The sequence below is a fragment of the Pezoporus flaviventris genome, unplaced genomic scaffold (assembly GCF_033815535.1).
Source record: "Pezoporus flaviventris isolate CSIRO_AGI_PZ_B2104156 unplaced genomic scaffold, CSIRO_AGI_Pfla_v1 ptg000001l, whole genome shotgun sequence".
NCBI lineage: Eukaryota > Metazoa > Chordata > Aves > Psittaciformes > Psittacidae > Pezoporus > Pezoporus flaviventris.
The window spans coordinates 30,852,598-30,865,446 of NW_026892549.1; the positions used below are offsets into that span (position 1 = coordinate 30,852,598).

The following is a 12,849-nucleotide window of genomic DNA, read 5'->3' on the forward strand; positions in this document are numbered from 1 at the left end:
GGCAGCTGCACCGCGCCGCCTGCTGCCGCACCGTTTTGGGGGCCGTTCCCGTAGTAACTGGCTGCGGCGGCCTCAGAAATCAATGTGAGAAAGATCTGTTTTAAAGAAAAATCCTTACAAAGGAGTACGGGAGGACAAGCAAAAGTCACAGGGTAAAAACCTGTGAAGGGCAGTGCTAGGAACTTGGACGAAACTTAGATGGGGCTTTTTTCAGGTATTAAGGCCACCACCACAGGAGGACAAGACTAAGCATGTAGGAGGCAGGGTACTCTAGGTGCAAAGTGAGTAGTTGTTTATCTCACATGCAGGCCTGTGCCTGCGCCTTAAGGCAAGTCCTCACGAAGTTGCAGGTAGAGGCCCTGCTTAATTAAGAGAATAGCCCTCTTTTCTGGTGTAATTTGCCTTATGCCAAGAAATGGGGAGGAGCAGAGCTGCTAAAGAGGTGTCCAGGTCATGAACTGCTGTCTCTGTGGTGCTTATCAGATCATGCCTCTCAGGTGGCTTCCAGCAAGGACTCACAGCTGCAGAGGCTGTGGATGTCACTGGTCCTGCTGCTGGAGGAGATGGCTGAGAAGAAAGGAATGCACTTTGCAGTCTTCCACGAATGAACAGAAGGTGCCTAGCAGTGGAGGGAGACCAGGCTGACTGTAAACCACATGGCTGTGTTGGGTCCTCACTTTATCTTTGACAAGTTACATGGAAGAAAATACAGTTTTCAACATTCAGCATGCAAAATCCTCATATCTTCTATAAATGGGCATTTTACAGGCAGTATAAGAGTAGTCCAATACTGAACACACTTGGTTCCTGCCCCACCTTTTCCTCAGCATCATCTACTTGTATGACGGCAGAGATGCTTTTGGCATGCGAGGTCCTGGGGAAGCTACTAATATCTCTGTGACAGTACCTCCTACATGTTGAATAAGCATTTAATTTGTCTTCTAGCATTCTCCACCTCTTAGTAAGGAATGAAAGTTTATGGAAGCATCGTGACATAGTGTTGTACCTGGCTGCTCTGCACAGGTTTGTCTTTGTGTTTATTGTGAAATATATGCTAGGTAGGTCTGTTAAAAGCAACTTGTAACAAAATAAACTCACAACTTACAGAAGAGCTCTACCATGATCAGTAGGTAGCTCTGTGGTGAGAGAATGATTTTTCTTGGACTTGCTCAAGAAGGATTTGGAGTGTATTCCACTTCAGTGCTGGAAACATGGGTTTAATATTAAGGGACGTGCGTGCCCTAGGCCTAATGAAGGGTTTGTAATGCCCAGTATAACCAGAGCAGCTGGGATGACAGCTCAAAACCAGTAACCTAACACAGTTGCCTTGGTGCAGCATTGTGAGCTTTGACAGAATAGAATGCCTTAGTGTGATGGCTGCATGCATTGTAGAGATGAGGCTCACTCAAAAGAATCTGCAACAGTGACCCACCAACTCTTTACCTCAGCCCCATGAGATAAGAGGGTGCTGGTTACTATGCACTTACATCACCAGGGAGGATACAATGGGAAGACCAGATGCTACCTGCCAGGTGGCCCCTAACCCCAGGAAGGAACCAAAACCCCACATCTTTCTTTGGTTTACTGGTCATACTATTTTTTCAGACATCTTTTTTCCTCTTGCTCTTTAACTCACTCTTTATGAAGCAAAGTTGATTTGATACACTTATGAACACCAGTTTCTTGTCTTTTTCACAGGTAAAACTATTCTTGTTCTGTCTGTGTCTAAGAACAAGGCTCACTTCTCATGAGGAAGTTAATATGAGAGAAAGTGTAAATAAATGAATAAGTCTTAAAAGTTTACTAAAGAATCATATATGCAAGATAAATAAAATCATAAACTTGGACTTAGCTCTAATATACAAACGTTTTTGTGTTTAAAGTGCCTTGCAGCTATTGTCTGAAGCTATGATTCTTCCACAAGACATGAGTATGTTCCAAATTCTTCAGATCAAAGTAGAAAGTTTAAATGACTTCTTCACAGCCACAGCTAAAAATTACAAAAGTCAGGGGTAACTTTCTGGAGCTCTTGTGTACACAGCTCAACATACAGCTTCTTGACAGAGATCTTTGTTAATAAAGTAATGGTCTGTGTTTAAGTTATACTTTTATTATGTTTATTTTGTTCTATAAACAAAGTAATTAAGTTAATAACGTGTATATTAAAATCTTCACATACTTAAAATATTCCAGAGCCACATTTTAAACAAGAAACAATTTGTATAGAGAATTTTCAGCATCCTAGGCCCGATAATGCTTGGATACACAACCATGGCAGCGCTCCAGGAAGAAAACCCTTCCATGATTACAGGGGTCTTCCAGATGGCCATGGATCTTGAGGAATATAAAAATAGGCTCCATGTGCGAATGCAAAGCTGGAACATATTTTTATTTTTCCTTTGCATGCAGTTCTGTAAGTTCATTATCACCCAGGTAAAAAACCCTTCATTTGGCAAATGGAAAATTACAATTTCAAAACAAAGACAATAAAAAATATACAGAAGGAAACCACAAAAATATTGCCTTTTAAAAGGCTACAAATGTGGTCATTTTAAGTGAAAACACTATACATCAAGTATCTAGGAAAAGACCAGCAGTGTTCTGTATCAGGAACACACCTAAAATGCAAACACACCCAGTGAGCTGTCCCCTGCCACCACCAAGGCTGTTTTTCCCATGCTAGTACCCCTCTCATGTTAACGCTTTCTCCACTAAAAGCTATAAATACATGTTTTCTGCAGATTTAAGTTAAAGTGAATTCTGACCAGAATAGAAAGAGAACTCTGCAGTAAGGCCACAAAAACAATGCCATAGCCCCAGGCCTCAGGGCAGAATTAATCCAGCATCATTTGAAAAACAGTCTGTATGTGCAAGTAAATGCGACACTGCCAATAACCAGATGCATGCAGGAATACTGCAAACAGCTTTGTTACAGCTCCCAAAGGATGAGGCAGCACACATTCAGCAGGCTACTCTCCAGTAGCTCTTGTTAAATTTGCCTATCTTTGCTCTCCTTCCAGACAGTGCACAAAATTTAGAACAAGCACTCCACACTCAGACCTGCAAAACCTCTAGCTGCTTTGGAGAACACTGCCAATCCAACAAAAACACATTAGTTTTTCATCAGTCAAGCAGACCCACTGTCAGGTTCATGTGTGACCCAGATGACAGGTTGCGTTCTGGCCACCAAAAGCAAAAATGTAACTTTTTGGCCCACCTTGCCCCCAGTTTTGCTCATTCTCAAACAGCGAGTCTAACCCAGTTCCCAAAATTTCATTTCTCATGCCCAGCCAGTGAGGGTCATAGTCACTTACTGTCTCCAGCAGCTGCTGCCCATACAATGGGGCTGGAGCAGAAAGTGTTCCTTGACACCCCTCTTCAGCTAGAACCAGAGGGGGACTGTGCCCCACCTGCTCGACCTCAAGCTTAGATTCCCCTTCAACATAATTGAAAGTGGAGCCCTTCCCAAAAGGAGAAATGTTTGACTTTATATACAAATAGTTCTCATCGCCCAGGCCATGGTTAGCATTTAAGTAGTTTAAGACAGGCCTCCTACACACATTCTCTTTAGCTGCCAGGTACTGATGATCTTCTATACGATACTGGAAAACATCTGCATCTGAGTAGTAGGTTTCAGGGAAAGACTTCTTCAGGTATGGATATTCCTGTGCCTGCTGCACAGGAAACGAGACCTGGGGGGTACTCCCCACACTTCCTGCACCGAGTGGGACCCCTTTCCCCATGCAGTCCAAACCGCAGTGAGCTGGGGTCTGATCCGGCGCTCCAAAAGTGTTATCCAAGCTCCTGAAATGAGTATCGAGCCTTGAGTAAAGCTGCCCCGAGTAAGGGAGAGGCTGACCAGCGAAACTCTGGCTTCCTCCTGGTAGGCCTGGCTGTGGATGGAGGAGGCTCCCATTTGGCCCAAACCCCTCCGTCGTCCGGCTCCTCTCCTGGCAGCCGCCACCGCAGCGGGTCGGTTTTTGCTTGCCACTGGCCGGCTTAGGGTAGGCAGCGGCTTCGCTCTTCTTGTGGTTCAGCTGCCGGGCTCTCCTGTTCTGGAACCACACCTGCGAGAGCAGCAGAGACTGAGCGTCTGCTCCGCCTCGGCCCTGCCGAGGGAAGCCGCCCTCCCGCCCTTCTCACCTGGATCCTGGACTCGGGGATGTCGGTGAGGTCCGAGAGCTGCTCCCGCAGCGCGATGCCAGGGTAGGGCTCCTTCTCGAAGGCGCGAACCAGCAGCTCCAGCTGGGCCTTGCTGAAGGTGGTCCGCTTCCGCCGGCCACCCTCCCGCCCCGCGCTGGGGGCGGCGGGACGCGCCCGGGCCTCGCCTGCGTGGAGAGGGGACGGCAGTCAGCGGTGCCGCGTCCAGCCGCTCTCCTGGAACCCGCTTCTCCTGCCCCATCGCCGCCCTGACCCCCCTCCCTGGCCGCACAAATGCCGAGAACCTTACCGGTGGGTTCGGGGCTTCGGGGCAGGCTGGCGAGCTCCATGTGGGCTGAGGTCTGCGGGCTGTGGGGTGTCATAGGCTGCTCCGTGCCTTATGAGCCCTCCGCCCTGGCCGTGAGCGACCCCCCCGCCAAGGGGGCCGGAGCCGCCGGGCCTGCGAGGGTGACTCACAGCCGTCTCCCACACCTCCATTGTCATCCCATCACCAAAATACACATAATGAGGGCTCGGCCCATCGAAGGAGCCAAAGCGTCTCCCAGTGAAGCCCCCACTGCCGCCACAAACCCATCCACCTTTCTTTAATTCACATGGAGAGTGGATAATTTAATGAAATTATCTTTCACCTCTGCTGGAGCCCTCAGAGAAGTCTCCCCTTCTCTGTGCACCACAGGCCCGGGGCTCTGCTGGAAACGTGGGGCTCCTCCAGCTGCGGGGAGGCCTCCACACCAACCTTCTGAATGGAAACCATCTCAGCACTCGGTTACAAGCCATTGTCTACCCCACTGTGTTTCTATCCACGGCAAATTCTCTTAAATTGAATCATCTTCACTGCAGTAATGAAAACGCGGGTGGCTCCACTAGACGTTGCATCAAAGCCCACAATTCACAGTAAAGGACAAAGCTTCCCCCAGTACAATCTTCAGGCATCTGCAGCCTCCTGCCTGAGCAGTGCTGAAGAGTTCACCACAAGCTTTTCCTGCTGCTGCTTCTTCTTCCCTCCAGACAGCTCTATTCATTCAAGACATGTACAGAACAAGCAAGGTCTATACTTTCAGTCCAAGGTGAAATCATGACCAAAAGAGAGACCACAAATATTATTTAAGGGCCAAGAGTGACATAAGTACTTACAGGGAGCGACAGTTGCGATGTGGGAAAGGATTAGATGTTAGAACAGGATTAGAACAGAAGCAAATCAATTAGTCAATGTAATAATTTGTCAAATGAGACCATTAATAGCTATCACTGAAGGTGTTCAAGAACAGCAGCATCATTACTTCATGTGTTTTTCATCACAATGTGTCCCCATTAATTTTTCAGGTCTGGGACCTGCTCCAGCTTGCTCTGAAACTAAAGGGTACGGGGACAAAGTCTGAAAGCTGTCACATACCATTTGCATTTTGCAGGGACCAGTACATCCAACATCCATGCAGACAGTTTTGAGTTGAGCTGGGCAAGGGTTTTAATATTGCACACACCACTGCAGTGGCTCACAACAAAAACAAATGTCCTTCCAGACAAGGGCAACAGTCAGCCCCTGTGAATCTAGTACTCCACAGGCTGGATTCTTTAGCAGTTCTGCCCATACAGCAAGATAAACGCCTTTAGAAACCACTTTACCTAGATACTGCTTTCAAGCAGAAGTTCATATGAAGGCAGAATGTTGGAGGGATGACAGCAGCACATAGTCCAGAACATCTGGATGCAACAGCTCAAACCAATTTCTCAGTACTCCTCCCTTTTATTCTACCTCAGCATTCCCATAAGCTTGAGCTGCCATAGCACAGACATCCCACAAGATTTCTTTTCTCCCCCAGAGCTTCAGGATAGTTTGGAGGTTTTTTCCTGTTCATGCAAAAAAATAAAATATGTGTTTAAGCAAGAACTGTCATGTGGAGAATAGAAAAAAGCAGCCAGCTGGCAAGTGGTTCAGCAATTGTAGATACAGTCAAGGCATGCTACTAGTCCTTCAGTTTTAGTTCACTTTCCACATTCAGATACATCTGTATCTGGGGGGGTGGATGAAGGCTTAGACATATAAAGCTTGATGGTACAGTTTTATTAACAGTTTTATTAACAGTTTTCTCTATGGCAAATCCAGCTTCAGCTATTCCTTCACGCTGTAAGCATGCAGGGTACAATCTTGCCTGCCTTTAAGCCCTGGCTTTGCATGCGGTCCTGCACAAGGCACCTCAGTGCACACTTGGCTAGCAAATGACCTGACTCACAGAGGTACTCCTTCCAAAAAAAACTGATTATTCTTTTTTTGCCAGGCTCAGTTCAACCACCAGCTTGGGATGGATGCACAGGAGCAGAGGGTAAAAGAGAACTAGGGAGCTCTGATTTAGACTGGCACAAAAAAATACGGAATTGCATATGACCTTTCCATATCTCTGCAATTCCAATATAATTGTGGGGTGCATAATAAACTGGATCAAGGGTACCCAGGATGTTTGTAGGGTACAAAGAGCTTACTCATTCAGTCTGGCCACAGAGAGGGCTAGAAAAAACGCTGTCAGTTTTCTTTCCGGATTTCCAATTTTCATGGCAGAAAACATCATCTCAAAGGAGTAACTACAGTACAAAGCTGATCCTGCAGGCAGCCTGCAATATTGATCTCAAAATGACAGGGAAGTCACACCTTCCAGCACACACATATACACCTTATAGCCACATCCAGCGCAGAAGAGATAAGGAGGAGTCAGCAGAGACTTGCACGGACTTGCACTACTTACTAATAGTGACTGTCCATCACTACTAGCTAGGTCAAATAGACCAGGCTTTTGTTAACATCCTCTGGCTATGGAGAGAGCAGTTCACACTTCCCGGAGTTATTGTTTCAGGCACTCTGCCAGGCAGCCTCTTTACACCCTTCATTTTCAGAGATTTTTTTTTTTGCAATGCTAATTGATAGAGACTTAGATTGCAAGTTTTGTTTTTAAGTGAGATTCCAGGAAAGAAGATGGTAATCTTAACCTCACCCTCTTTTTCCGAGACTCCTGGACTTGGCCTAATGTAAGAGCTAACTTGTGTTACAGCTGCACTCTGACCATACACTAATTCAGGCAACAGCACTGACTAGCCACAGCTGCATATGTTCTCCTCACACCATCTTGCTGTTGCATGTCAGTCATAATCAAAACAATTGCATGTGAGCTCTCCCATCTCTTCTCTAAACTGCGTTGGGAAAATAGTATTCCCCCTGCCACCATATTTTTTTTAATTAGTTTCACCAATAGGGGAATGGGAAGGGCATGGGGAAAGAAGGAGGAATACCCAAAGCAGCATGCTTAGAAAAAACAGTGTCTTGTCAATTCATAGGTTATCTTTAGGATCCCACCAAAACCCATGGAATTCTGCTATAGATTTCAGCAGAGTCCAAATGTTGAAACCCACTGTGTACTCTGCCTATGTTCCTTTATGCCAGTCATGATATTAAGTACATCTACAGAATAATCCAGGTCACATGTAGAATATGCTGAAAACACAACAACAACAACAAAAAGATATAGTGTAAAGGACATTTAGGATGGACAACACAGTTATTGGACAAGGACTAGGCACAGTGCTCTTCAAAATGGCTCTCAAAAAAAGGTTTGCATCTATACTAGTCAAGATCAGGGTATCAGGAACTCCTCTCTCCCTCCAGAGCAGCCCTAGTGTTAGGAGTTGCAAAGGTGACCCCATAATCATGCTAGCATGAATGGGATGCCGAATTACCCTGTGGGGCAGGGGCTCTGTCACCAGGCGCCTGCCCAGGGAGTCTTAGGACAAGCACACCCCTTTAGAAATCCCCACATCAAACATTTTCTAGGGCAGTACAATGCTATTGATGTTTAAACAGAACTTTCATCCTAAAAGAGCCAAGATCAATTTCACTAGTTGGTCTTCAGACATTAACACCTCATAAAAAGGATGCTCATGCCCTGCTTATCTGGAGTGCATCTTTAATTATCTTTTGGTACACTGTTTGCAGCTCATTACGTACCAGTCAACACTGCTTTAATTATGGGCTTGACAGTAAAAGGCAGCTCTTACATCACTGAAATGAAAATGGTACAGAGCAACCTTGGAGAACTGAAAACAAATTTCATGTTCAAATGGAAAACTGTGGAATTCAGCAAAACAACATGGATTCTCTTCCACAAAGATTTCTCCCTATGTGCAGTACTGTCGTAGCCAGATGCACCCAAGAACTTCCAGAGAACTTGAACAGCCAAGTGATGGTTCTGCTCTCACCTGATCTTCAGGGAGAGGAGCATTTACAGCAGCCTGTCTTGTTTTGGAAATATATCAGTGGCCAGACTTGCACTCTTCCATGATGTGCTATCAGGGCAAGCAGGATGGGCACACATTTTGCACCTCGAGCAAAAAGGGGGTGAAACTTACCTATTTGTTTTCTAAGAGCATTCATTTCCCAGGTCCAAAATGACTCTTGAAAGAGCAGCATCACCAAGCTTTCCCTTACAGAAAATCCTTTCATTACACCAAAGTATTGTGCTAGCCTTTTTTCCTACCTGAAATTAATGTTGTTTCTAGCAATCAAAGGTGGCGGAAAACAATAATGCTAAAAGTACCACACATTTTTGAGACGTAACAGTCTTGCTCTGATTCAGTTCCTAATAAAATCTATAGATTTCAAGGTGAAGAAGGCTTTAGGCCAGTTTCCCCATAACTTGAATAATCCCACACTCATTCTTTTTCTTATTTTTAACCCCTAAAATAATTCACAGCACTGACTGTAATTATCTGAAGTCTAGGCTAGCTGTAAAAAAGGGTCATACTAAGACCAAATGTCTGTCTAGCCTGACATTTAACTCTTTAGCACTGGCCAAAAATGGATAACTATCTAGGGATGGTAAATATCTGTAACCAGCTCAGTCAGAGACATACTTGTACTTTTACTTCCTAATGATGATGATGACCTCAGCTGTTTTCAGTGCAAAGACTTCCTGACATGGATGAGAGTTCCTAAGTACACAGAAAGCACAATATGCTTCTATTTTGTGAATTTATTTAGTAGTTTTCTGAACCCGTGTAAAGTTTCAGTTTCCAAAGGTCCTCTAACTAGGTCTTAACCATGTGTTACATTAAATAATACTTATTTTTATGAGTTATTAACATGTTGCCTGCTAGAATCATTTGGTTCTCAGTGCCTCCCACACAAGACTGTGGAATGACCTTCACTGGTTCCTAAGGTTCACACTGCCCGCTTTTCCCATCAAACCCCACCACTTTCCTCCTTCAGTCACTTGTTTTCCAGACTGAAGAATCCCATCTTACTCATGATAGCTGGTCCATGATTACTCGCCCTATGACAACTGCTCCATGCCTTTGGTAACTCACATTGCCCTTTTCATTTTTTTTCCATTCTTCTGTATAGGAAGACTGGAGGGATGCTTAGAATTTAAGATGTCGGGGAATCATGGTGGTTTAGGTATTGTGATAATGTTGTTTTGCCCCACTGCTTTCCTAAGAGGTCCTAACATTTTTGTTTGCTTTTTTGACCATCACTGAGCTTGCATTCTCATATAGCTATCTGTCAGACTCCAAGATCTCATTTCTGAGTTGTAATGGTTGTAATCTGTTGTCTGAACTTGAAAATGGTTCCTGACTTGGGCTGTCATCATGCTGCCTACTGGTGAGTTTTTGAGTCCTGTGACAATCTTGAAAGGAATGGTCATCCCTTAATTTTAAATTAAATAAGACCCGACATAAAACTTAAGCCAAAGTATTTGCAAACTTTGTGTATTTATTAAGTGGTAACCCGGTAGTACCCAACAGTATTAATTTTTCTTCTGTGGTTTAGAAAAAGTCTTGGGAGATGGATACAGGCTAGCACAGACTTGCTAGGAAGTTAATGAGTGGTGCTCCCACTCTCGCACAATACAATGTCTCCTGCTCCGGTGGAGAGAAATCTCTCTTCTGTGGGACAGCCACTCAGCGCACTGATCTAGAGTTTGGACAGGTTGAGCCGGAGTCTGTGAAGAGGATGACCACTGGGAAGGGCAAACTAGCAGAGCAAAGCCTGCACCAGCACAGAAATGAGCTGAAGTAGGATTTCCACTTCTAATACGCCTAACACGTAGATTATCAGTATTCTTGACCTCTTTGAGCCCTGTGTAGAAAAGCTGCACAGGAACCCATGCAACAGCAAACCTGTGTTCACTAAAGTCCTGCCTCAAGAAACATCAACAAATCATGTATAAAATATCCTCCTGAAATCCAGCCTGGGCCTCCAGATGATTACTGAGTGCAGCCCAGTCTGTCAAACCCTTGCTTGCTCTACCACCACTGAGATAAATGCATTTCCATTCAAATGTAGCAGTACTTTATGCCCAGTACAGTCACATTCATAGTCTGCAAGACTTAATGGTAATCCTTTCCTCATACTCCCTGCCGTCTCCTTCCCTGTCTCCTCGCCTTTGTAAGAAAGTCTCAGTCATCATCTTCACCTGTGCTGTTTGTGTAAGTGGTAGATATGCCCTATGACTGATAGCTCCAGCAACACCTGTGGACTGTTTGTTAGCACCTGAAAGGATCAGACCTCTGAATGACAGATATTTCAGGTAAGGACTGCCTTTTTCTTGTGCAGGCAGAATACAAACACACCCATATGTTACTGTAGAAATACAAGAAATCCCAACATCATAGTCTGCCGGGCTTGATTACGATAACTAGTTGCCTAAAGATGAGTGAATTGGCCTTAAGGCTAGTCTGCTGGGACTGGAGACAAGTTGTCTGGAGTCTTTCTTCCCTGTTCAAAGAACCATCACTCTAACCTTCCTCCTCAGTCCTATTCCTTCTCATCCCCCAAATAACATCCCCACCCATGTGTTTGTAATGAAATGTGCTTCCCACCCATCTGCTAGTGACCCCATTTCTTTGTTAGATGTGTGCTGGCTTCTTCATACTGCAGTTAGCTTTTCCATCACAGTATTCATATTCCAGACATGTAGACAACTGTGTCAATTGACATGACTTGTTCATTAACTGAGAAACACAATAAAGATGCATTAGCTGGTCCCAACAGACCCTCAAGAAAAGTGAACTAATTGGAAACCCTTTATTTTTCTCAACACTGCACTCCTATGTTTACTACCATGAATATGAAGAACTTGGCAAACTAAGGCAGTGTCTTTCAAAACAGGAAGCAGGAAAAGAGTTAGGAATTCCTTCAGAGAGAAATAAGAAGTGATATCAGATACTTACATTACTGTAAGTAATACAGTTTCGAATAGCCTAAAGTACTCAGTTTGTTTTTTCAACATGACAATTATGAATAAGGCTGTCTGGTCACATGTAATTTATCCTTGTAAGGTACATTCAGTATTACTAAGTAGCTTCCCCAGATAACATGAAATATTTGTTGCCCACATACTTTCACAAAAATCTTGTCAAATACCTGTAGCATGTATTCAATTTAAAAAGTTCCACCAAATACTTGCAGCACAAATCCAGCCTTTATAAACTGACATTTCAAATTGTTACTTGTTAGTCTTTCATTTTGTAAAGCTATCTAACACAATAAAAGAAAGCCATCAGTGATGTTCACAAAATATTTTTAGTAGGGTTAAGGTTGTCTTTAGTAGGACTTAGTTGTCTAATTTTACTGTTTAGTAGTACTGAAGAGTACTGACTTCCAGAAGACATCAGTAAAACCAAATATAGAACTGTAAATTCACAACTGTGATTAAAACTAAAGCTCTCTATGGAACCTGGACTTCAAACTGGTGAGCTTTGGCTGTCTGTTTAGAAGGGTTTATTAAAGCAATGTTGACCAAAGCATCATGATAAAAATGTCTGTTTCACCTTTGTTCCTTTTTAATAAGAGACCCCCCCCCCACGCACAGTGATAGTGTTAGAATAAGCGTATAGAAGTCTGACATAAATTTATGTCTAAAATACACAAATTGAATTTGTCGTAAAATCAACAAGAAATTCATACCTTTATATGTTATAGGCATTACTAAACTGTTAATCTTTGCACGGCATGAAGTATTTGGCTAGGACCTTTATAGCTGATAATTTCCAAGACCTGAATTATGCTCCCAGGTGCGTTAAAAATGTGATAGAATTAGTTTTATCAAACATTCAAGGAATCCATTTGTCTATGAGAATGATACAGCAGGGATATGTACAAACGTTTAGTTATTTCCAAGTCACAAATTATATTCATTATGGCAACGAGCAGAATTACTATATCCCACTGATCTTATGCCCATCTCATTACTCTTTAAACTTTTTTGTAAGTTCGGGAATCTTCTGAAAATCTTGACCATTAGCCTCAAAACTGTAAAGCTTGTCATACTGCAGCATGAAATATTTTTAAAGATGATACTTTTCCTTAGTTTCCTTAGTCTTAGAACTAAAAGATTAAGTGAAATAATTTTTAACTCCCCATTAAAAATTACAAAAGAACAGTCACATGTTAACTAGTTACATTAGGAATCAGAAATGGCTTGCAGTAATGCCATTACAGCCTTGTGTCATTTAACCCTGATTATAAAAAAAATGTTTTATTGATAATTCTACCTTCTTAGGTAACTTTCACTGAATACATCCCATCTCTTTTATACCAGCTTCAAATCCAGTTTAAAATTGGCTACAGTTCATTTCCAAGTAACTTCCTAAAAGAAGCTAAATCCCTTAATCCTTCCTTATACAAAAAGTCACATCACTAAC

At 43.4% G+C, this 12,849-nt stretch overlaps 1 protein-coding gene and 1 long non-coding RNA gene across 2 annotated transcripts; one reads left to right on the forward strand and one right to left on the reverse strand.

Moving 5' to 3' along the window:
• Nucleotides 1-27: 27 nt before the first annotated feature.
• Nucleotides 28-2,105, forward strand: LOC133267722 (uncharacterized). Its single transcript, XR_009742841.1, has 2 exons — nucleotides 28-1,023; nucleotides 1,884-2,105. It is a non-coding gene; the product is annotated as an uncharacterized LOC133267722 (long non-coding RNA).
• A 1,044-nt stretch (nucleotides 2,106-3,149) lies between these two features.
• On the reverse strand, nucleotides 3,150-6,434 carry LOC133261983 (retinal homeobox protein Rx-like). Its single transcript, XM_061444564.1, has 3 exons — nucleotides 4,451-6,434; nucleotides 4,144-4,328; nucleotides 3,150-4,067 (listed from the first exon to the last, which is right to left on the reverse strand). Exons 1-3 carry the CDS (start codon nucleotides 4,521-4,523, stop codon nucleotides 3,150-3,152), a joined length of 1,176 nt encoding a protein of 391 aa, XP_061300548.1. The 5' UTR covers nucleotides 4,524-6,434.
• Between the last annotated feature and the right edge of the window lie 6,415 nt (nucleotides 6,435-12,849).